This window comes from Sinohyriopsis cumingii, chromosome 17 (genome assembly GCF_028554795.1).
Source record: "Sinohyriopsis cumingii isolate HCF-2022 chromosome 17, ASM2855479v2, whole genome shotgun sequence".
In the NCBI taxonomy this organism is placed as follows: Eukaryota; Metazoa; Mollusca; class Bivalvia; order Unionida; family Unionidae; genus Sinohyriopsis; species Sinohyriopsis cumingii.
In genome coordinates this window covers 84,041,836-84,067,184 of record NC_142977.1, presented here as the reverse complement: position 1 = coordinate 84,067,184, position 25,349 = coordinate 84,041,836, and the positions used below count along the sequence as shown (strand labels likewise).

The 25,349-nt window shown below is 36.2% G+C and overlaps 1 protein-coding gene across 2 annotated transcripts in view; it reads right to left on the bottom strand.

Annotated features, from left to right (window-relative positions):
• LOC149779342 (uncharacterized) overlaps positions 1 to 25,349 on the bottom strand; it is a 144,620-nt gene that overhangs the window by 37,872 nt on the left and 81,399 nt on the right. For both annotated transcript variants that reach the window (XM_089939961.1, XM_089939962.1), the window contains exons 4-7: positions 21,186 to 21,338; positions 11,349 to 11,513; positions 3,544 to 3,689; positions 516 to 753 (exon numbers count right to left, since the gene is read on the bottom strand). In XM_089939961.1, the coding sequence (XP_089796087.1) occupies positions 516 to 753; positions 3,544 to 3,689; positions 11,349 to 11,513; positions 21,186 to 21,338 (702 nt within the window). The remainder of the gene's footprint in view (positions 1 to 515; positions 754 to 3,543; positions 3,690 to 11,348; positions 11,514 to 21,185; positions 21,339 to 25,349) is intronic.

Genomic DNA, 25,349 nt, shown 5'->3' with positions numbered 1-25,349 from the left:
ATCCAATCTTTATATTTTTCTTCATCTAGCCACCCAAGTGGAATTGGCAGTCAGTCATGTCAAAGCAAATGATTCAAATTTAAACCACTGCTACATCTGGGCTTTGTACAACTGGAAGTTCAAAATGTATGACTGCGCAGTGGCCAGTTGTGGAAAAATTTCCATTCAGGCACAAACTTAGAGATTGTTTTTTGTTGTTTTTTCCCTTTTCTTTTTATTTAATTCTATAAAATGAAAACTCTTTATTAATTCCTCTTGGTTTAAAAAAAAATCAAGGCATTTCAAGGTACCCAGACAATATTTTGAATTTTCAAGGCCTTGAAGGAACAATTCATTTTTCAAGGTTTTCAAGGTCCTCTACAAACCATGGAAATTCATTCAATAATTTCAGAGTTTTACTATCTGAAGTTTTCTTAACATAGTAACTATTAAACCAATGTAATACCCTTTAATGTTTTAATGTTTAAAATGCTTCATAAAAAGGTAAGTAGACAATGGCTACAGTAAGTCCTTACTTGGAAGAAGCTGACTGACATTGGGTGGTAGACCATCAATGGAGGTAGAGTTATGGCTGTGGGTGGTGATACGGGAAGCAGACTGTGTGCTGTGACTAGAATGTTGCATTCCTGCCACCAGGGACTGCCCTGCTTGCGTGTGATTGGTGGAGTGGGTCATGTGATTAGAAGACTGAGTGGAATGAGAGGAAGCACTTGATGAGGTAACATGTGATAAATTGGTTGTGGCTGCCAATACCTGCCAAAAAATTATGAAAATGCAAACATTTTTAATGATGCTACATTCAAATATCACAAGTAATCACAGAGAGAGAGAGAGAGAGAGAGAGAGAGAGAATAATCAGGGAGTTATCACTCAGTAGTTGGTTGTGTTATCACATTCAACTCATATTTTGCAAACTTTTTGCTAACTAGAGTGGAAATAACTGCATTAAACAAATTTTTGCAGCTACAGTATTTGCATACCCTCCCATTTGTAACCCCCTACTGAAATTAAAAATGAAAACACCAAGGGTTTAAAAAAACACACAAAATTGTCATTTCATTCACTGAATTATAATTTCTGACCTAACTGTTGCCAAGGGGTCACTAATTCTATTGACTGATTGGTATTTCAAAGCAAACAAAAGTTCTCCATGTAGGCAAGCAGACAGACTGCTCTCTGTCCTTTTCTTGAACAGTTCATTACAGTAAATGAATTGTAGAAATAAAGAGAAACTCTTCTATGCATGTGGTCAAAGTGATGTAACTCTGCAATTTAAACAATTATTGAGATTATCAAGGATGGTGAACTACATCACATCTCTTCTTTGAAAATATAGACCCATGCAAATATGGGGGCTGTTACTAAAAGAACTCCTGTTTGAGTCGAAATACCAGCAAGCTGACAGTGTTTGGGACCCACTAGCAATAATCAGGTTAGTAATTATAAATCAATGAATGAAATTACTATGTTTTGTCCTTTTTTATATCCTTGATGACTTTTTTTAAATTGGTGGGCTTGGTGTATGTGGTACAAACAAATGGGAGAGTGTACAAATACTAAAGTTATTTATTTTAAGCCTTGTACTGAGAAATTGAAATTAAATTAAAATATATTGCAATTTTGACCTGACCTCACATAGGTTGTGAAAGGTTTATGAAATCTATTCCAGAATGGATATATACCGAGAGGAGAAGGAACAGACAAAAAAAACCAGATAGATAGTTAGTCAAACAGACAAGACCTTATGAATAGAAAGCTGGTTCTGGTCCACGCTGCAACGAGCAAAGGACATATGCTGACAAATATTTGGACACAGAATGGCTATGTACAGAGAAACAGATTGGTTGATGAACAGAGACACAGATACGGCAAAAGAGTGGCAGGCAGACATACATACAGTGTGACCCTGCTATAGCACGCTCTGTTATAACACAAATTAGGATATAACACAGATGTGGTGTGGATCACAAATTTCATGTACATGTACTTTTCTCATACAATTTTTTTCTTTCTTTCTTAAATAGGATGAAAAGTAATGTACAAAAAGTTTATTACCATTTTTGAGGAAGAGATTGTGTATGAATTCTAACATAAAAATATTGTGGTGTGGCTTCTGCAATTTCATATACATGTATTTTCTTGTACTCAAGAACAAGGTTTTTCTTCTTAAAATTATGAAAAATAATGTGCAAAATATTTATTATTATTTTTGGTGAAGAGATTGTTTATGACTTCTAATATAAGATGATTGTAGTCTGGTTCCTGTAATTTCATATACATATAATTTTCTCATACTCGAAAAAGTACAAAAAATAACTTGTGAAAAGTTTATTCAGGGATTATGCTGGGCATCACCAATGTTGCAGATTGTTTTCTCCAACATTATTGACTATTTAATCTTGTATATGCAACCTTGGGTTTGGAGTGAAGACATTCTGAGGCATCATGAAAGGAAGCCGTAAACTTAATGTAATAATGCACTGGAATTTATCTATTGTCAAATAAACAAATTCTTTCTTCATACTGACAAACCATCTTAACAGTGCATTTTTATAGAATCTGCTGATATTGACACATGGCCTGAGTACATTTCTGATGGTGAAGATTAACCGGATGAGGCACCATTTCATAATGGATACTTGGATTGAAATAGTGTCAGATTATCAGCCACTCGCTAGTAATTAATATATTTATTTTGACTGACCTCTGTATGTGGATGGTAAATAAAATTCCTCTTTTTTTTCTCACTCAGAGTTAAATTCTTCAGAACACTCATATTTTCTGTAGTAATCCTTGTCAAAGCAAACAGAACACCTATGTATTCATCGTCTGGTGGCCTTTTTAAAAATAAATTCTGATGCATGTGTGTAAGGCAGCATCACTCTACCACCAGAAATGGCATGAAAAAAAAAGACCCTGAGATCTACTTGTTTATCTATCTATGCTACCAGGACAAGCTAAAATTGACCAACTTATTCATGGATTTATTATGGATGGATTGTACTACACAAATTTAAGTTGACAATATACAAGTGTTTTTCAGACTAGTTGGTCTTCATTTAACTTTTATTAACGCCCCCACCTGTCATAATTTAGGTAAATGCATCATTGGTTGGTTATAGCATGGTCCAGCCTATAACATGGTTGGGTTCTATGGACCCCAACTACTGTGTTAAAGCAGGGTCACACATTACATACATACATACATAAATATATATATACACGCATTTATACATACATACAGATGGACAGACATGGATATAGAGGCAGACAGCTAATGAACAATGAGCCACGTTCAAGGAGCTGATCCTGTGCCCCTTTCATGGCAGTCATGACAGAAGTCTTCCTCTTTAAGTCTTGATATATAGCCAGACAGATATACTCTGATATACAGGCAGACAGACTGACAGACAGCTGTGCTCTGAACCCAGATAGCTGGTATTGTACCACCTGGTGGGAGGGTCTCATTGCTGTTGGGTGACTGAAGACAGACATATAGGTTTACTGAAAAAGATGTAGAGCTTTAAAAGGGCAGACACTGACCTGTGAGCTGAGCCCCAGAAGCTGATTCTGTGCCCCTGCTGCAAGAAGAGAGGGAATGGCTGCAGCCAGGTGATTGGTCAATTGAGCCTGTGATGAGGATGAGTGGTGACCAGAACTGCTACCAGAGTTAAGAAGAGACTGGCTACCTGGATAAAAAAAAAGAGTACATGAATGGCATATATTATGCCTGCCCTGAATTTAATAGTCACTATGTAGTCATTAGTAGGGTATGGTTGACTCTATATATTATTAACCACTGAGTTGCAATGAGCTTGACCTTTGGTAAAGGTATGCAGTCTTGAAATAGACAATGTGCAGAAACCATTACTTTCTTTTAAGACTTGCCATGCCTTATGACCCCTGACCCTCAAACCCCATAATCTGTAAGTAACTTTATGTATCTTTATTACACAAAGTGTTGTTAAAGAACCTATTCAACAACAAAAGCCATTCGCAAAACAAATTTTTCTTCAAGCCACAATGACCCTGACCTATGATCATTTGACCCCCAAATCAACATACTGTATCTCTTCATTACCCTCTTACATCACATTCGTTCTTCAGTCTTATCTCGCCATCACATGACGCCCAGTACATCTCATTTCAAGCAAGCAAGAGTGGAATTCAATGGCATATACAGTGTTTTATCTGCAAATGGCATAATGTAAGTCATTTGACTCATCAATGCAAAAAACAGACTCAAAATCCAAACCTATTTAAAAATAATTATACTGTTTAAATGCACAACAAAAATATTAATTATATAACCTAACTAAAGCCAAGGCATGTTTTCTAAATATTTTTATACAAGAAAACATTACGGTAGGTAATAGTGACTAGAATGTATTAATCTGACTAGCAGGCAGAGAAGAGCTTATCCCACACATCATGACATGTTTTCAATGAGGAAGTCTTCTGAATCTAACTTTGACTCAGTAAACTGTTCACAACATAACAAATCATTCATGTTTTTAAGTTCACAGATTCTTCTCGCTGTTTTCTTCCATTTCTTCAAAGTTTCCTCAAAATTGAATGTACTTCTGTCTTCTCCATCAATCTTGATAAACATCAGATTTCTGTTTCTCAGTCCCAAGCCTATTCCTAAAGGTGGTTAAAATCCTGTTCTTGACCGAGAATCAACTTAATTTCTTTTTGAAAATGTAGCCAGCTGCATGTTTTCAACCATTGCTACATAAAATTATGTTTTATCTTATAAGTAACTGCTATCTCATCTTTGGATGATGATGATGGCTCCACTGGTTCAATATCATTACTGTTATCATCAGTTGGTCGTTAACAGGGTCCAAAAGATAATTTAATTTGTTTCAGATCTATTTCAGTTTCTTTTTGCCTTTGATGCCATTTTCTGTTGAACGCTGATGGTATGTTGGAACAACGTAGCCCCAGTTTCCTCTGATCATTGCCACCCCATTTTTGCTATTTGGCCATTCATGTTGGGGTGTAGGGTCAGAGTCCATTCCCTATTGAAAAGTTGGAATTCGCAGATACCATTTGGTGTTGGCACAAGGTAGCCACTTACTAGCCGGCTCAGCAAACTTGAACAACCTTTCATTGAGATATACCTGCATGAAATCGTGATCACAGTATTCGTTATCTATTCAATTAGTTGACAGATGAGACAAAAGTACATTGTTGCTCAAATTTGACCTGGATCTGGCCATTTGCATTCTTAGTCACATGACTACACAACTCTCGCAACCTACATGTCAATGACATCAGAGGTAATGCAGTCACGTGTAATATATGGTTCTAACATCCTGTTTCTACAAATGATATGACAGCTATAGGACAAATAAGGTCAACTCCAGGCTCTACACTCAGTTATAACCCTGTGTCTTATGATAGCATTAACATATAAAACTGTGTGCAGGTGTTTTCTCTGTTTGGGAGAGTTGTGCCTTGGTTAAGTAACAACATCAACCTAAGCACCAGACTCCTATTAAAAATTCCTCTTACCCTTCTTTCAATAAACAGGGCAGCTGTAAAGGTCATGGCAGGAAACATAGGAAACCATTTCTACATGAATTTCAAGCAGAATACTATATAAAAGCAAAATGGTCACCAGTTTAAAACTATTTATACTCTTTTTCACCTTTACTAAGCAGGAAAAGACGGTTCTTTACAAAGATGTAACTGTGGCAAGAAGGTACACATACATCCCTTTCATATGCCAAGACAAGAAAACCATGTGCAATGTATGATGCCAGACTAGTGTCAATGGGTAACACACCACAAACAAACAATACTTGACGTAGGAAAGATCAACCACTTTTACAGTTCCTACCAATATTTCCAAAAATTATGTGATGCAACATTCTAATGAATTATGCGATGCAACATTCTGATGAATTATGTGAATTATGTGATGCAACATTCTGATGAATTATGTGATGCAACATTCTGATGAATTATGCGATGCAACATTCTGATGAATTACGCGATGCAACATTCTGATGAATTATGTGATGCAACATTCTGATGAATTATGCGATGCAACATTCTGATGAATTATGCGATGCAACATTCTGATGAATTATGTGATGCAACATTCTGGTCAATTATGCGATGCAACATTCTGATAAATTATGTGATGCAACATTCTGATAAATTATGTGATGCAACATTCTGATACCAAACCAATTTACAAAATTCTGAAAGGTCTGCAGGAAATTGAAGTGTTGCATTCTTTTGCGACACATAAAAATGATTTAGGTCAACTGTACTTTCCACACAAGGTAAAACAGCCAGGAACATAAAATGTTGGCATAAAACTAAAAATGGTCTTCGATGTGACATGTTATATCCCCAGCATAGTGAAAAAATTTGATCATTATTTATTTTGTTCTCAGGATCTCTGCTCGATTTTAACCATGTACTCATATGATTTCTTAGTAATTTAGACTCTGCTATCAGAGCAGGATGCTCTTTACTCAGTATGGTTAAGCAACATTTGAGAGCAAATTCTTGAAAGTTTTAGTTGCAATAAAGGTATGTTTTAAAAAGTATTTTAACATAAGACCAGCATCAATTGTACAGACTTGAAATGCCTTAAAATGGTCAATGATGGTTGATGGACCACACACCTGACAACATATGGTGGATGTAGGGCTATATAAACAAGTTCACACTGCTTTATAGTATGATTAAGTGAAGTATATACATTTCAGACTTTTCATAGTTATTGGTGATTGTCTGGATCAATGCCAATATTAGTTAGAATTAAAAGGTGGAATATTCATTTCTTGTAGTATCACTGAAACAAAACTGAATTGGATGATTACACACATTCTTCCTGTCAGACAAAGCGTAGATGTGATCCCACAAATAAAAGAGCATGTTGTCGTGACCTCTGAAATTCCATTTCCCATTGGTACAGCAGGTCAATCAGATTGTGCATTTTGTACTGAGTTGCAGAGACTCAATAAAAGTCTTGTAATAAGTACAACTATGAAAACCCCAACCAATGTTAAAGAGGAATAATAATAATAATAAAAACAAGACCATTTAAAATTCTTATTAAACAATTTTACGTTAAAGTGAGCCTTCTTTAAAAGAACTTCAAAGAGCCTATTTTTCCTGTTATGTGTCACTCTAATATCGATGAAAAAAAGACTGTCAAAACATTGTTTTCATCCATTGTTGATGCCTTGCATATACATTATTCTCTGATCCAGGTTTGAACCTTATCGGACATAGTTTTGATTGGTCAATATTTGATTGCTTTTGTAATACAAGTACTTCAGTCACAGTGATCTAGATATACTTACTAGATGTATTTGCTTATAAGTCAAGTCAAACTGCAAAAAAAACCCCAAAGATCCTGATCTGCCTTAGAAAACTGTGCTTGCAGATTAGGGTCTATGCTCTTTGTTCTACTGATTACTCCTAATAAACTGCACAGACCTAGAACTGCCAGTGCATTATGTGATGGCAGATCTGGGTCTCTGCAGTTTGCAGTTGGACTCATATTATAAGCATGTATATACAGTAATAGTACTTAAATTACAGTTTGTATTTATAAAAATATTACATTACAAGAAAAATCAACTCAGACAAGAGTAATGATAATGGTGTAATTTGAAATTAAAAAATGTGAACAATTAATCCAAAATCAGAATGGTTGTCACCTCTAGAAATGGACTAAAGGATGGCTACCAGTTGCAGCTGTAATTTGATTGGTAAATCAGAGGGTCAACAAAACATAACTTCATACCAATACTGTATATACTCACTTATAACACGAATCCAACTGAAACTACACAGAACCAGACTTGCAAGCGTATTATGTGCAGGCAGATCTGGAGCTGTCCAGTTTGTTGGGAGTAATTAGCATAACAAACAACATGGACCATGATCTGCTGCCACATTATGTGATGACAGATCTAGGTCTATGCTGTTTGCAGTCAGACCTGACTTATAAGAGAGCATATACTGTACTCACCAGGGCTGCTTCTTGGGTAGCTCTTGGTTGTAATCAGATTTTGTCTTATTGCTTTTTAAAAATAAAAGCAGAGTTTGTCACATGTGGATAAAGCACAACTTGCAGCAGCTTTTTCACATACCGTATATACTCACGTATCAGCCGAATAATTTGGGAAAAAATAATGGCCTGGAAGAGGTGGGGTCAGCTTATCCATGGACCAATGTGTAAATGACAGTTTTTAGGTCTTTTTGTTGACTACTGTAATGGCTGTAAATCTTGGGACACGAAAAACAATTATTTTTTCCAAGTCCTAAGACATAGGCATGTAAAAGAAAGTAACTTTTGGTGACCCGACAATTATTAAACTGTTTTAAAGTACTATGACTGATTTTGTTATTATTTAACATGTGCATATTTTCTGATTTCTCCAACATGAAATTAAATAAAGGTAAATACAGACTTCATAATTCGCGGGCTGGTTGAGTTTACCAGGGAGACCATGCTGAACTATAAAGTAAAGTACTTACACAGTGCAAAGTGTGCATAGCGTCACTTAAATCCTTTCTTATTCCCAAACATAGATCTTAATTTTGCTTTATTCATTGTTCCAACTAAATTGCATTCTTCCAGATAACATTTCAGCTAGTCCTTAATAGCTGTTTCAATTATGCTGAATCACGCACTCACGAGTTACTCATTTTTAATGATATAAGCAAATCTACAAATTAAGGTAATATTTTTAAAAAGGTACAAGGCACATAACCATCATAATTTACATGTTCACAAAAAGTGGTAATAATGAAGGCTAAAATTCTCATAGAGATCAACTAAGATCAACATCAATCAATTTAACAAACATAACTTTCCACACAATGAAAAGCTTGATGTTTCAGCATCTCCTATGTTGATAGTCGGCAAACCTGTCTTTTTGTTTTGTGATAGCAGTACAGGCCAGTTAATCATTAAAACCCTGAAACTGGCTTGTGATAAGAGGGAATTTTGAAAGGTAACTATACCAGTTTAACATTAGCATATATGGTATACAAATGCCAGGTGTTCACTCGTGTAAGTTTCTTTTGTGGGAATGGAGCTATAGCATATGGAGTTATTGCATTTGTAGTGATTATTTTTGGGATTGAAATTAATTGTGGACGATTTTTTTTGTGGTTTATATTTTTGTTCTGGTTAATTTTTTAATTTTTGTATTATTGTAGAGGTAAAAATATCATTAATTTACGTGAATAATGTTTAAACTTAACATTCTATTTAGTGAAGAAGCAAATTTCATACTAAAATAATTATTTTGTCACAACAATAATTCACGAGGTGATACAACAGAACATTGTTTAGAAGAAATGAAAATTGAAGACATCATGTAATAATCAGGAAATTTCTGCAAAAATCGGAAGATATTATTAAATCGGGAGGTAGGTGTGGAGTAACCCCCAAAATTGGAAGTTTTTTTCCTCCCGGCATGAAAATTGACAGGTATGGTGTAAGGTCACTTACATCAATGCAAACTACATTTCAGCTTTTACGGTATTAGCATAATTTTCGAAGCATTATTTCCATAAAGCACTATGTTTAAACATGTATAGTATGCACTATTCATTTCATGATGGTATTCATTATACAATACCTGTATATAGTTATTTGAATTTTAATAATTTGAAAATATTATGGGTAAATTAAATACTACCCACTGCAAAGCAAAGTGTCATTCAATGTTGTTTACCATGGGTTTTTCAAGCAAGTATATTGCTACCATTTCCGTACAAGTCCAATCAACCAGTCTTTATATTAATATTTGCATACTGCTGCATAAACACTGCCTTTAATGAAATACAAGATTTAATTTAATTTGTATTTTCCACTTAACATATTAGATTTAATTCCCAAGTGATATTTTCCAAGTTTTCTGCCAGTGCATATGGCCCAATAAGCCCTTGGCTTGTAAAGGCAGCACTCACTTTGTTTTCAAGTTGAAAATCCATTTGATTGAGCTGCAAGTTTAAAATATGTTCTTCTTCAGTGCCAATTAGAGTTCTACATTCTTCAACTGAATGTTGGACCTTAATCCCTCAGCCTGTAAATGCAGCACTTTTTTTATTTTCCCATCTGACAAACCTATGATGGTGCTGCAAGTCTGATACTGGCACAGTGCCAAGTTACAGAGGGTGATTATTGGAACTCCCTGTGATTTTGCTGCACAATTTACATGTGTTCAACTGCAGCCTTTAATAGATTTCAAAGACTGTATGAATATAAGTGTCACTTACAGACCCAAGGCTCAGGCTCTACATAAGCACCTGCATATGACAGCGAATCTAAGGAAAAGGAGAAGGATGATATTTATGATGACGAGACAAGGAAAATTGTGACTAGATGAATTTGTACCAGTTGAAAGTAGATATGTGGACTTATCTTTAAATGTTTATTTGTAAGATGTGTGGAATTAATACACTATGGGATATTGTAAATCTGATAATTCTGAGCAACTATTTTTATAACTGTATGTGACCTATAATTAAATTCATGGATTTATCGTATAAATGGCTTTAAAATGTCAAGAATTATAGATTTAATTAGGACAAATTTTAAGTTATCAATGTATTTGTCATATATTTCATTCAATACTGTAACTGTATTCTACACTGGTTTTGTCTTTATTTCTCCTGTCTATCTACCCAGTTTGACTTATGTAACTTTGTGCAACTCCAACTCACTGATGACAATTCACCCCTTCGGATGGATCTAACTTCCATATCCCAATTTATAGGAGAGTCAAAGAGAAATATGCTTTTGTTGCCTTATGAAGGGGGCAGGATCAACTTACAGTCGAGCTGATTTATAATCTAGCATATACAGTACATGTAACTGTTAATATTTGTCATCATAGTAAAGCAAACCACCTATAGTGGATATCATGGTTAAACATTCTGCCTGAAGTGGTTATCATGATTAAACAGTCTGCCTTAAGTCATTATTATGGTTAAACAGTCTGCCTGAAGTGGTTATCATGTTTAAAGTCTGCCTTAAAGTGGTTATCATGGTTAAACAGTCTGCCTAAAGTGGTTATCATGGTGCATGAAGTGGTTATTATGGTTAAACAGTCTGCCTGAACTGGTTATTATGGTTATACAATCTGCCTGAAGTGGTTATCATGGTTAAACAGTCTGCATGAAGTGGTTATCATGGTTAAACAGTCTGCCTAAAGTTGTTATCATGGTTAAACAGTCTGCCTAAAGTGGTTATCATGGTTAAACAGTCCGTATGAAGTGGTTATCATTGTTAAACAAACCTAAATGTGGTTATTAGAGCTAAGAAAACCTACCAGACTATTGTGGTTAAGCATACATACCTGAAGTGGTCAAGTTGAAACCAAGAGGGTTGGAAAGCCCAGGGATACTGGCTAAGTTGGTGGCTACTATCTGACCATTGGATGTCGTCAACAGCTGGATTTGTTGGTTTCCTCCTGTGGTTGCCAGAGAAACTGGAATACTTATAAACTGTTGTGTGCCATTTCCTACGAATGAACAATACAATTTTTAAAAATGCATATTATCAATGACTGTAGGAATGCATGTATTGGGTTTACAATCATGCAACATGTATTCATGGGTGAAAGTTGAGAAAAACGACAATACTGAAATGCGAGTCTGTAGACCTGCCAACCCTGACAAGTCTGTCTCAGTAAGGCAGTTGATTTTTTTCCATAAGACTGACCAGTTTTCAGTAAGGTTGTAACAAAATATCATTAACTGCTATTGTAAAGCTGGAAAACATAATTAAAAGTTCAACGCATAGTTGATAAACATTATGTTCAACTGTAAAGTTGTAATTTATGCTTAGACTTTATTTACCACTAGTACAGTTGCACAAACTCTACTTCCAAACCCTATGCAGCTCAATGACTTGTTGCTATCACTCAACTTGACATAATTCTTGGAAATTCCTTTTCATTTTACATGATGACGGCAATCATATCTCCCACGAGACATACTCAAACTGACATGTGATGTCCAATAAATGTAATTGTGTCCTTTCCAGCTTTTATTCACAAGAATCTGAATACTCCTTTTTATTCTTCTGTGTTGATTATTAAACACTTTTAAAGAAGATTTTCCCTTTCGTCTTAAACATGGAGGTATAATATTAAATAAATTGCAATACAAGCACCAGATAAAGCACCATTTTCTGGATGCCATTTTAAAAAATTCTATAATCAACAGCTTGATCATGCAGATGCTTCACATGAACTAACAAAAGCAGTTTAGAGCATCTGGGGAGCTGCTGTAAAGTTAGTCTGGTTCCCTGACTAATTTTACTAATTCTAAGATGAAACCCGGAACCAAATAAAAATGGATGAACCAATCATTTGGAATTTTCGGCAATGATTAATTTTCCGTAGTTTTGCTAGTATGCCGTAAGTCCGTATTTTAAGAGTAATTTTCGTAAGACTTGAGGCAAAATCGTAAGAGTAAGCAGGTCTGAATCTGGTGTCAAGAGGGCCAGGTAGACCACCTTAATGGTCCAGGGAAAAGTCCTATTGGGAAATTTAAAAAGATTACTTTTGACACATTAGTTTTGTATGAAAATTGTAACTGAACAATAGAAAATTCTGATTCTTTAATATGATGCATACATCCATTAAGACATACATTTCTCATAAATTCTGATGAAAAAAAATGTGTTTCCTTTATCACAACACATAATTTATCTGACCACGAACTAGATAATTGTTGCTAATAAGATCCTGATACATGTACTTCACAAATGCTCTAATACAGACAGTAAGCATCAAATAAGGAAACATGTACCCACAATGAATAACTACAAAATATCAGATATTTTGAAATCAGTCAAGAAAATTAATACTGATGTTTTAAATTAAATACAGTGCTTGGTGTTTTACTTTTTTTTGTCCAGTAAAAGTATGTTGGGATCAAAATGGTTATTTCTTTCTTTCCTTTCTAAATGAAAGTGCATCTGGAGTGTTCTCACTAATAAAGTCAGTCAGTGTAAAGCTGCTGAAATACAGTAGAAGACCAGCCTTGGGGAGAAGAAGTCAGCTATGCTCTTAAGTTTCAACTCAAAGGATTTTCTTTTTCTTTTGGCCATTTAAACAACTGTAATTTTACTGAATTGGAGATAAAAGAAAAATGCAGTTTCTGTTTGCGAGTTTAGCATGGGCAAAATTCAAATCATCCTCACTGATGAATACCAAGCCAAGATCATGCAATTATTAGAAAAAAATCTTTCTATGAAGCAAAGGTGGAAAGGTATGTGTAAGTAGAAGATACAATAGTAGAATGATACATGGAGGTATAGAATCAGCCATGGTGTCTCACTGAAATAATTCATCAACCTCTATCAAATACTGTTCCTATGAGGCAAATGTAGGAACTGAGTAGCAGTGGATTATAAATGACTGAGTTATTCGGGTTCAAGACTGAGTTATTCAGTCTTCTGTACAGGGCAATTAATTATGGAGTGAAGCATGAACTTGCAATTCAGCAGAACACATCCGAGGGGCATCGAGTGAAGTGAATACCACACAAAATCTTCCGTTTGCTCCATCAACAGTAACTCATAAGTGTAAAATTTAATATCCCCAAGCATTGATTCCCCCCCCCCCCACTAAATGCTTTAAAACCACTTAAAACCCCTCCCAATGGATTTGCACAATTTGGAAAATTGGCCTGTGGGGACATTATGAAGACAGAATTGCCATTGTATAACAGAACTTTCACCCATGTGTGTTCTACAAAATGGTACCTTTTGCCAGCTTTGCCGCTGCATAGTCAACAAGCCTTGCAAGAAGTCACCAGAGCAAGAAAAGTAGGTCACTCTGATACATTTTTGCCTGTGGTGAGAAGTATCGCTCAAGTTAAATTCATATCAATTTTGAAGACTATACTTGCAAATGTGTTTGTGAAACTATTAAATGTAATAGCTTCATTTAATCACTGCGTGAAATAGATTGCTGTGACTTCCTTTTGCCTGTTATTAGCAGTACCCGTCATGATGAATACCCATTAAGTTTCATGACTGTACATAAAAAAGTGTCAGAGAAACTGAGCTCAATGCAACAATTTAACACTGATACCATAACCAAGAACTGAAACAATATTGGAAAAGGGATATCTGTCTCACTAATGCTTTGTTGATGAATCAAACATGGTATCAATTACAACTGCCAAACATTTATAATCAGGCCTTAAATAGATTGATTTTAAACTGATATGTAAATGTGGAAGTGAGCAAATTCTATCTTTAAAGCCTTTGATCAGATGCACACATGCAGCCCAGTCCTTCAAATTGTGCAGCCTATGGCCATATAGGCAGTCATTCTGAAATATGTACTTTATTTAATATGTAGTTTTTTTTGGTCAAACTAATTTTGATTATGCAGTACTTACCCATGGCTATTATTTCTTCTTCGTGCCAAAAAAATGTACCATACATTTTGATGTGCATACATCCTCCCTTAGAGGATGAATTGTCAGTATGACGCAATTCCTCGTGCAGCTCGCTTGTCTCTGGTATCTTATGCAAAAAACAAGCACAGCAAGCTCATCTTTTTCACCGATGGCTGCTGCATCAGGACATCAGAGCAGGGATGGGAGGAGGGCATTGGACAATAGCCATGGATAAGTATTGCATCATTAAAATTTGTTTTATCCCCCCCCAAAACTACATTTTAATAGCAGCAACAGCTTACCCATGGCTATTGTTTAGCTGAATTTGTCAGTAAGGAGCGTTGGCTGATGCTCCGTTAATGTGATAAAAAAACAGGCAGAATGGAAAATACTCACCATTGGTGGAGAGGTCCATGTTGTGGAAGGCTGGTATTTATTGAGGCAACATGTTGTGCCATAATGATGGGCCCCAGAGAAAAGATACCTGCGCTTTCTTGTGAAAATGAGTAGAGATAAAAGGAGGAAAAGGTAATATGGGAATGCTAAAATGCTGCCTTCATGATGTCCTCCAAGGAGAAGGGATTAAGGGAGGCACATGAACTAGCAACGGCCCAATCCTCTTGGGTTTCAAGTTTCAAAGGAAATGTCTTGATCAAAAGAGAATCATACACTGTTTTGATTGTGATGACAATCCATCATGAAATAGAGGCAGCTGAAATGTCTACAGAGTCTTTGAAAAGGGAGGAAAAGACACTTCCTACCCTTTATTTTTCCTTCGGATGCCTTAAGACAGAAATGGAATGGGATTTAAAAGTCCATCTGAATCATCTGCAGCACAAATTCGACTAAGACTGGGGATTTCTATTGGTAGTGAAGCTATGGAAGGTAATTTTTAAATCATGTCTGACAAAGGAGGGAAACTGAATCATAATTCCTATTACATGAGAGACAGCCAGAGTGTCACTAGATAAGGTGTGAATCTCTCTTCATCATCACACTAAGGCGAGGGCAAGAAAAACAGTCTTGAGAGTGAGGTCCTGAAAAGAAGCCTCACTCAATGGATCATATGGGGTTTTGCTTAATGACCATAAAACACAACAGAGATTCCATCTAGGTGCAAGAGAGTGTGAGACAGGTCTCTGCAGCTAAAAATACTTAATAAGATTGGGAATCTGAACCAATTACCAGGCCTTGAGAGAATTTAAGTGTGTTAAAAATGTCAGCCCTCGATAGTGGATACAGAGCGTTTTTTTTCTCTCAAAGAGAAACAAAAGGAAAGCAGCCCCAGAGGTTACAGAGAGGCATCTAGGATAAACATATTTCCTAGTGCACCAATCACAGAAGATTCTCCACCTGGCATTACAGACCTTGGATATAGAAACTCTCCTGGCCTGAATGACACAACTGGCAAATCAGCCGGAAAAGTTGTTCTGGCAGAGAAATCGCTTGAGATGAGCAAAGTGTGAAGGTGGAGAATTTGTGGGTTGTTATGGAGGAAGATCCCTGGTGTTATGACAGCAGATCCCTCCTGAAGGAAGAGATATGGGTCCAGCGATCAACAGGTCTAGAAGATTGTTGAACCATGAGTGCTGCGGCCACAAAGTGGCTATGAGAATGATCTGAGCAGTGGAAGTTCTGACTTCTGCAGTACTTGAGGAATCAGTTGGAAGGTGTAAGCGAACAGCTGATCTCACTGGAGATTGAACTGATCCAGGACAGGAGAAATGTAAAAGGGAATCTGTTGTTGAGCCTACTTGCAAACACATCTTCTAGGGGCCTTCCCCACAGCAAGAACAATGACTCCATAACAGAGCGGTGAAGAGTCCATTCTTTGAGGATGGTTCGGTCAATTCTGGAAAGACTGTCTGCCAAAACATTATTCTTGCCCAGAATATGCTGAACTCTGAGTGTTATGTTCTCTGAGGTGGCCAGAGCTGGAGGTTCCAGACTTCCACACAAAGAGAAGAAGCATGTGTGCCTCCTTGACATCAGAGATAAGCCACGATAGATGTGTTTTCAGAGGAGAAATTGACACATCAAAACCCTTACTCTCTCGATGCACCCTTGCAACGCTAGGCGTACAGCCTTTATTTCAAGGTTGTTTATGTGGAGGGATGATCTGGATGGGGTCCAATGTCCCTGCAGAATTATAACCTCTGGTTCTAAAAGAGTGCTCTAACCAGAATCTTACACATGGGCGAACAGATAGGAGTGGGGTTCAGCTGCATGCATTGGTACTCTAATCATGAATCTGTCTCGATTCATTCAATACTTCAGATGGTGATGAAATGATGGTCCTAGAAAGATCACTGTTGATAGAGAATCGTTGTGAGGTTTCCACCCTGTGAGAAGGAGAACTCTAGATATCGCATATGGAGACGTCCAAATAGAACCGAGTTGGCAGCAGCATTCAAGGTTCCCAGAAAGGACAGGTACAGTCGAGCAGACAAAAGAAGTTACTGCTTGTAGCATCTCTAACAGGACCAGGATTCAATCTAGCCAGTCCAGTGGAACTCTTGATTCACTAAGTTCTGGCTTGTGCGGAAATTCATCATCATGTAAACAAAGTATTGCAATGGAGTGGGATTCGATTTCTCGAGGCTGGACAAAAGGCGCAACATTTTGAATTACCATGGACCAACTGCAGTACAGATCCTGATGATGGGACTGGATTTTAACATTATCCCACAACTATTTCCATAATTTGGGTAAAAGTCTGGGCGCAGAAGAAATTCCAACATTAGAACCCAGAACTGAAAAACTTCCTCCTCTAAGCAAAACCAGAGATATATGAGAAGGAAATATGGGGGGAGTGTAGATTGGATTGGTGAAGAAAGATGGGAATCCTGAACAGAGGAGTAGGTCCCAAAACTGAAGTCAGTACCCCTTGTTCACTATCAAAAGGACCCAACCATTGTCTATGATGCTTGACCAGGCCTTGGCTGTCACCACCCCCCTACTTTGGGAAAAGAAGGAGGCTATGGAAACTGCCACCTTCCTTTGCAGGCACATCTGTTTTTTTGGTTTTTGGGAGCCAGATGGATGAAAAGGAGGAGGCTCGTTTTGAGATTGCATATTGGACTGAGGCTGTGTCCACTTGAAGAACTTAGCAGGAGGCCCTTGAGGGTGATTCATATTGACATGTTTCCTGGGCCAGGAGTGGATATGAAAGAGCTATGTTGACGATCCAACAAGTCTCGAGATGGCACAGAAGGAATGGGGCCTCCAAACAGAGTCTTGGCTTCAAGTGGAGCAGTCCTAAGGATGTCTTTGCTGTCATCAAGAAGCACCGTTGAAGAGTTCAAAGCAACATCATGGCAGATGTGAATAAGTTCCACTGACAAAGCCATAGAAACAGAAAGTGCATGCTGAGATGTCTTGGCCACAGCTTCCATGCATTGAAGGGTGGCTGGGTTCAAGGATGCTTCCCTCAGCATACTAGATGAACAGCTGCAAAGAGATCAGCATGAGAAGCTATGGTGACATTCTGTTCCATAGTTTCAATGTCTTTAACAGAAAGGCATGCCCAGGCTCCACTTGATATACCCACCTTGGCTGCACTGGTATCAAGCTGGGGAGGTTTTGTAGGCCACTTTGGGGAATGTACCTGATAGCTGCCAGAAGAGACCAAGGGTCACAACATCGCGGAGGGAATGGTCCACCCTTGATGTCGATTAATATTTTGGCCTGTCGAAAACCTCATAGCAATTTACTTTCCGAATGTTTTCCACCCGATGATGAGGTGATGGCAGAACATGAGCCACAGCATAGCCTCTTATGATGGCAAGATCCAAAATCCCAAGAGGGCATACATAATCAATGCCCATGAGGTGGAGGGTCCCACATCCCATCGGGATTAATTTGGATTATAGGAAAGGGGGGAATAGCGATCCGATCCCCTATCCTAGTCTGAGCCTGCTGGTTGGACTGATGCATCACTAAGGAAAGTGTGGTGTAGATCCATCCCAGTGGGAGGGTGCAACACACTACCTCTGACAGGGTGGTGGCGATGCATCTCCTCAATGGGAGGCAGTTACAAGCTATGAGCAGAGTGATGCATCTCCTCCTCAATGGGAGGCAGTTACAAGCTATGAGTAGAGTGATGCATCTCCTCCTTAATGGGAGGCAGTTACAAGCTATGAGCAGAGTGATGCATCTCGTCTTCAATGGGAAGCAGTTACAAGCTATGAGTAGAGTGATGCATCTCCTCCTCCAAAAGTGTGGTGTAGATCCATCCCAGTTTGCAAGATTCCAGCTTTATGCAGACCATGATTTACAAAATGTACAACGATTTTTCTTGTGCATTTGTAACATTTGTACAGTCTTGATGAGTGTCACAGGAAGACTTATTGTGGCCACACATTCCCAGTGAGTGTGTTGACATTATTCCTTAATCTAGTAAATAAATTAAAATATTTATAATGTCACGTATAACTCACCTTGTTTGTATGTACCGCATATGGAGTACACCCCAATAATTTTAAAATAATATAATCAACAGTTTGATCATGCAGATGCTTCGCATGAACAAATAGGTGCAGTTTAATGCGTCTGGGGTGCTGCTGTAAAGTTAGCTTGGTTCACTGACTAATTTCACTAATTCTAATATGAAGCCCAGATCCAGATAAAACATGGATGAAGCAATTATCTGGATTTTTCGGCAATGATTATTTTTCCGTAGGTTTTGCTTGTATGCCATAAGTCTGTATTTTATGGGTAATTTTCGTAAGACTTATGGCAAAATTGTGAGAGTTGGCAGGTCTGTAACATTCTTGTTTCTCACCTAATACTGAATGATTTTAATGGATTGGAGGGGAACCTAACCATGACACCGTCTTGCCCAAAATGGATTTCTACATAGAAGTAAAGTAAAAGGTTTCTACAGTTTTACAGCAAAAATCCGAAGATTCTCCACTCATATTCAAGAAATGGCTGAGCGATTCCTTAGACTGAAGAGCCCGTCTTTCTGTGTAGCAGCTTGAATTTCTGGAATCTTCTCTTGGTGATGCATTAGACATGAGCGGGCTTATGTGATTTTCAATTTTTTAAAGATTTTATTGCTCGAGTGAGTTGTACCTAATTTGCATGTTAAAATGATCATGAGACTAATGAGTAAAATTCCATTTGAGAATCTTGTGGGCACAAAGGTAGGTAATTTGGTTAGGGCATTGTAATTGTGAAGTGGTATTTAGTACTTGTAAGATTACACTAAAAGTACCCAAGAGTACATTTTTTTCTCTCAATATGATATACAAGAACAAAGCAGATATTGCATTTGTAATCTCCACAACAGGATTTTTTATGTTCCATGAAAAAGTTTTTTCAGTTTACTATTCATGCTTTGCAATGCAAAACATGAGTACACTCATAACAGTCCAAATTGTTTTACAGTGTCTGGTAAATGCAGTATCTTGGGTAGATTTGTTGACATGTAATTTTCACCATACAAAACAGCAACATAATTTTAAAGTCATTTTAAAAACCTTTTACATGAAAAGAGGCTGTTTCATAACATGTATTTTTGCAAATAAATCTACTTTAGATATAGTCTGATTTTGTAACATTTATTTAAGATTCATCTGATATATAACCTAATTTCTAAATTACTATAGTATCATTTATTTTCATTGGGCTGCAATTTTCGTGGTTTTGTGAGAGAAAAAAAGCATTTTCTTGGGTACTTAAATTTGTGGTTTTGCCTGTCAAATTTGCATATTAGTATGTATTTAACTTCATGGTTTAACATCTACAAATACCCAATATAAAGAATACGAAAAAATAAAACTATGCCAATGCAAATGGCATTCACTTTAATATTTAAAACAATACTAACACCTGTATGAGCACAAATTAAAGACCTCTCAAGTTCAATACTTACACCATGTTTTTGAAAAAGTGAATAACATCAATCAAAGCTGATGCAGCCAACAACACTAAAAAAACACTTCCATCTCTATAAGCACAAATAAAACATGTCAAGATTAATCACTTTTGCCATGTTTTCATTTGAGTGCTCAACATCAAAGGAAGCTGACACAGCCAACAACACTAGGCCAATCAGCTATTAAAGTACATATGAATATGAATGATCTCTTACTTAAACCACTGTCCATCAAGATGCACCATCAGTACTTTCTGACAAGCATGGTGTTAACATAGTGGCTTAAGAAAACAGTTACTAAGTAATAAAATTTCACTTAGTAAAATAATTACTAAGTAAAAAGATTTTACCTTGTAAAATAATTACTTAACATTACTTGAAATTACCTGCAATTATTTATCCATATGACAAATGTTTTTACTAACTTTTTCCTTATTTTGAGTGAATGAAATACCATTTTTGAGTAAATACTAGTAATTTTTTGTTTTGAGGGTACAAATCTTGATCAGACAATTAAATGGAAACAAACAGTAAGAGGCAAATGAAACATACAATATATATGCATATATTTCATCTGAGTGAAATGCATTATCAGTGCTTCCAGTGGCCATTTCCTGGTGTCACCTTAATTTCCCAATGCAGCACCAGATTATTTAATAAATTGGGTGCGAGTCCATAAAATTAAAAGTGATATCAAAATTTCATCAAAAAGATGTGCTCAAGGAACAAAGACACCCTACCACAGTCCCTGAAAACTCTTGACATGACAGACTTGGATAACATTAGGTATCTTACCACTGTCATGATGGTGGGACATATAAACTGCAATTGTTGTATAGTTATATCTGTCCATAGCATCATTCATGGCTTTCACATGATGATGTGGGGTATATACCTGTAGAAACTGGAATAAGAAGCTGTTGTACAGGTAGAGATGCTGCCCCTGCTGCCTGGTTCTGTAATCCATGGCTAGTCAAAAAGAACTGTGGGGCTGCCACCTGGGGCTGCCCAAATAGCTGTGTGGGACTAGAAAGTGAACCAATTCCACCTGTAAAATAAGGAATAAATTAGTAATCCCATTTGCAATAAAACCAGCTCGCTGAACTTGGAATCTAATATCACAAAATCTTCATTAATCCCTGTGCTTCTGCAAATTCTAATGACAACTGGGACAATGAGATACAAAATAAACATGAATTGATGATCATACACTTGTGTTAGTTTTGAGTGTAGATGAGTGTAGTTCAGTGAAATGCTTGTATAATTCTGGGATCAGTTCTGTTACTCTCAACAGATAATGGGATACGACTAAATTACCCTCTGCATCAAAAGCAGATGCAACTTTTGGATCTTTTGTATAAGATGATATCCATAAAGCATTCACAGCTAGTGTCTGTTAAACCTGTCCCATCTCAAGTTGTCACCTACAGCAAACACGTTCTTTTAAGATGTGCAATTGTTGGATTTACTGTGTTTTCCAAAGTGAGCAGTGTGAATGGTATACTATATGTCCACCCTGTGTTCGATGGTCTTTTTGCACATACTTGTATGGCATGGCTAACCATGGAGATCACAGAACAGTAGGTTCTACATGAATCTGTCTTTTGGTCAAGGTATATGGTCTTGAACAAATCGTACTGTCTTGGAATCATTATTTTCTTATTACTACATGCATCTACATTATTTTCTTACCATGCCCATGACCTTTATACTATAAAATACACACATGATTGTAGAGTTCTTTCATAATCTTCACAAAGTCTGGTCAAAGTAACTTTGGAAAATGCAAGAATCCATCAGATTCTATTGCTTTTATTAAAGTTTGGAACTGACTTCCTTTGATGAAATGCACTTTGTTTTTACTGAAGACTGTAGTTGGCTTGCGTTGATGATGGGTGCATGTGTTACTGAAGTCAATGATAAAGGCCAACTTTGGAGGACCAAAAAAATGCTGATTTGTTATTGCAGCGGCAACATCAAATAATTGTAGAACCTTGACTGAGACAGAAATTGTTTAATTTGCTTAGTATTTATATGGAATGATCAGTGCTTCAAAGGTAATCAGTTTTCTTTTAAGTTTCAGCAAAACTTTTTTTTTTCTGGACACATTTAAAAAAAGGAAAAGAATTAGCCATCATTTGGTTGACTTTAGCTGTCCCTGCTTTCAGGTTGGTTGACTGTAGCAAGTCTGTAGCATGACTGAGTATATCACAGCATACAGTACTCAGGCCAGATGCCAGCACAAGCAGATTATGATATCACTGTTTAAGATGGTTTGTCAAAAGGAATCATGGATTTGTTTATGTAACAATCAATAGAGTCCAGTGTATTTTATATGACTGTGTATAATCTACTGTCAGATGCTAGTGTCTGTTGTAAAGAGGCTGTAAAAAGCATTTCAGACTCTAATTGCTCATAAATATTACTTACTATTTATGTTCTTGTGCTACTGTGAAAATGAAGACAGTTTTGACATAAAATATATGTTTGTTTCGACACAAAATGTGTTTGTTAATTATCAATTTCCTCAATCATTTTGAAAACATTACATTCCAGACAGATCAATGCAGGACATTACACATCTGCATAAAAAAATTAAAATAGCTTTTTTTTAATCATTGCAAATACATAAAAACTATGGATGTTTGGTATTCTGATTTCTTATCTGTGAAAGCTGTCTTGCTGGATGGAAAAATAATGTTAAAAATTACATTTGTATCACCCTACAGTTACATGTGATGCATCTGTCCGACTGGTTATGTGATGTTCAACGACTTGCCTTGTCATAACACTTTCGGTAAATTAAAGACTACGATGTGCACTGTGGAGTCATTTTATGTTGTTTCTGAATAAAGAAAACAAGAGTACTTTTATATATTCAACATTTGCCAAATTAACAAATTTACAGACAACTGTCTGTGTCCGTCTACTTTCACCATTACGTGAGTAACTTTGGGGTTCTATTTATGTTCTAAACCCAAACAGTTGTTCTCACTGTTACACAATAAAATTTTGGGCTCTATTTTTGCACAGTTACACATGACATTCAGTTTGCACATGGCACACTTGCTATTCTGTTGTCAAAATCCATCATGTGACCAATCAAACACTGGTTTCAGTTAATCAGGATGCTTGCTGAGGATATTCATAAGGGTGCAGTGAACTGGCAAGTTACGTGATATATGACAAATTAAGAGAATTTTTTAAACGGGTAGCTACCAGACTTAACATAAATTGTTTAAAATTAATTACAAATACATGATGACCATAAAAATGAAAGGAAACACCAGTATTTTCTCTTTACTCTCAAGATGGCTGTTTATAACTGACACTGAAATGACAATCACTTCACTTTTACAGGCTGGCATTGTTCGTCCATGTTACATTGTTTAGCATAAACAGCTATAATGCTAATAAACATAACTGAAATTCTATACGAATTTATCCTATTGACATGCCTGAAAGTAGCATTAGTATTGACATTTGGTTATTTTGCAGTACAATCAAAAATTTTATTTCTGATCAACCTGTGTGAAAATCATTAATCACTGATGGAAACAAAATGGCAGCCATAAAACTTGATTACTATTTAGTGATTCTTGTGTATTGTTATTTTAAGAGGATTGCACTCATAAGCACCTAATTAAACTGAAATAAATACCACATTTCCAATTATTGAGTGTGTATAACTTTATTTCTTCTAATTAACATATGTGTATCGTGCATAACATACATGGAACAGAGTTAGTAGTCACAATAACGGGATTCTTGTCTATTGTTGAGGAAAGTTGCACAATATAACACTGCTTTGCTTTAAAAAGAGATTTTGTTAGAATTTACATTGACTGAGTACTGTCAAGAGACATTACAGCAACAGCAGAATCATATCAACAACAAGGACCAAAAAAATTCCTTTGACATCAAGTACTTAGTTCAGAAGTCACCATAAGCAAGTTGGAATGCCACAGAGCATACATAAAAGCCAAGAAGTATATAAAGAATAGATATTATTTATTGCAAATGAAAAAATGTAACAACAGGACAATATAAATATTTCAAAGTACATACATGTACTAATATATTTACAGACCCAACATACTAAATAATACACTGTACATAAATAATTCTGTTCTCTGATTACATCAGAATTACTTTTGGCAGCCAAATGTTTAAAGAAAGTTGCCAAATTAAGAGGCATGAATTGGTCTATACAAAATATTATTAAAACAGTTGTGGTATAGCTACTTCCAGCACAGAACACGTCAACTGCTGGCTCCAAAATTTTTTATGATTTTAAAAAGAGAAATAAAACTTTGTTTGTCCGTCCTTGTTACATGAATTACATTTTCTACCCTAATAAAGTTTGAATACCAATTTAATGGAATGTGAAACAATGATTATCATTTGTTTTTTTGTGTTAAATGCATGTCATTAACATCTTATAAAAAAATGGAAATGTTTAACATGAGAATATTTGTAAATTCCAACAACTACCTACCTACCTAAATTTAAAATCAATGCAATAGGAAACACTTTTTTGTGCCAAAGTGCAATATCATTGTCTTAGCTTGCATCTAGTTTACATATTCCAAGTGAATTCTGTAACCCAACTATCATTTTTGTTTCTTTTAGTATCATGTTCCTTCTGAATAGTTCATTTCTCCTTTGATGTGTTGAGTCTTATTGCCTATAGTAGTGTCCAGGCATCCAAATCGGAAATAGCAGGTGTTTTTGGACATTGCATAGACAAAGCCGCAGTCTTTATTTGGGGTAACACGCATCTAGTTGAAGCTGATTAAAACTAATTTATTTATCTTTTCATAACATCTAAATTCACAAGAGGTCAACAGAAACAATTCACCTTTGTTTATTTTTCACTTGTGAAACATTTCCTTATGTCTACTCCAAACACAAAAATTTTTTCTTTTAATTCAAGATCACTGACCACCTATATTGTACAAATGTGTGATATTATTATAGTCATAAAAAAAACGCATTTGTTATGTATGCACACCATAAAAATGTTTAATTAGACTTAAAAATCCGCTTTTTAAATGAA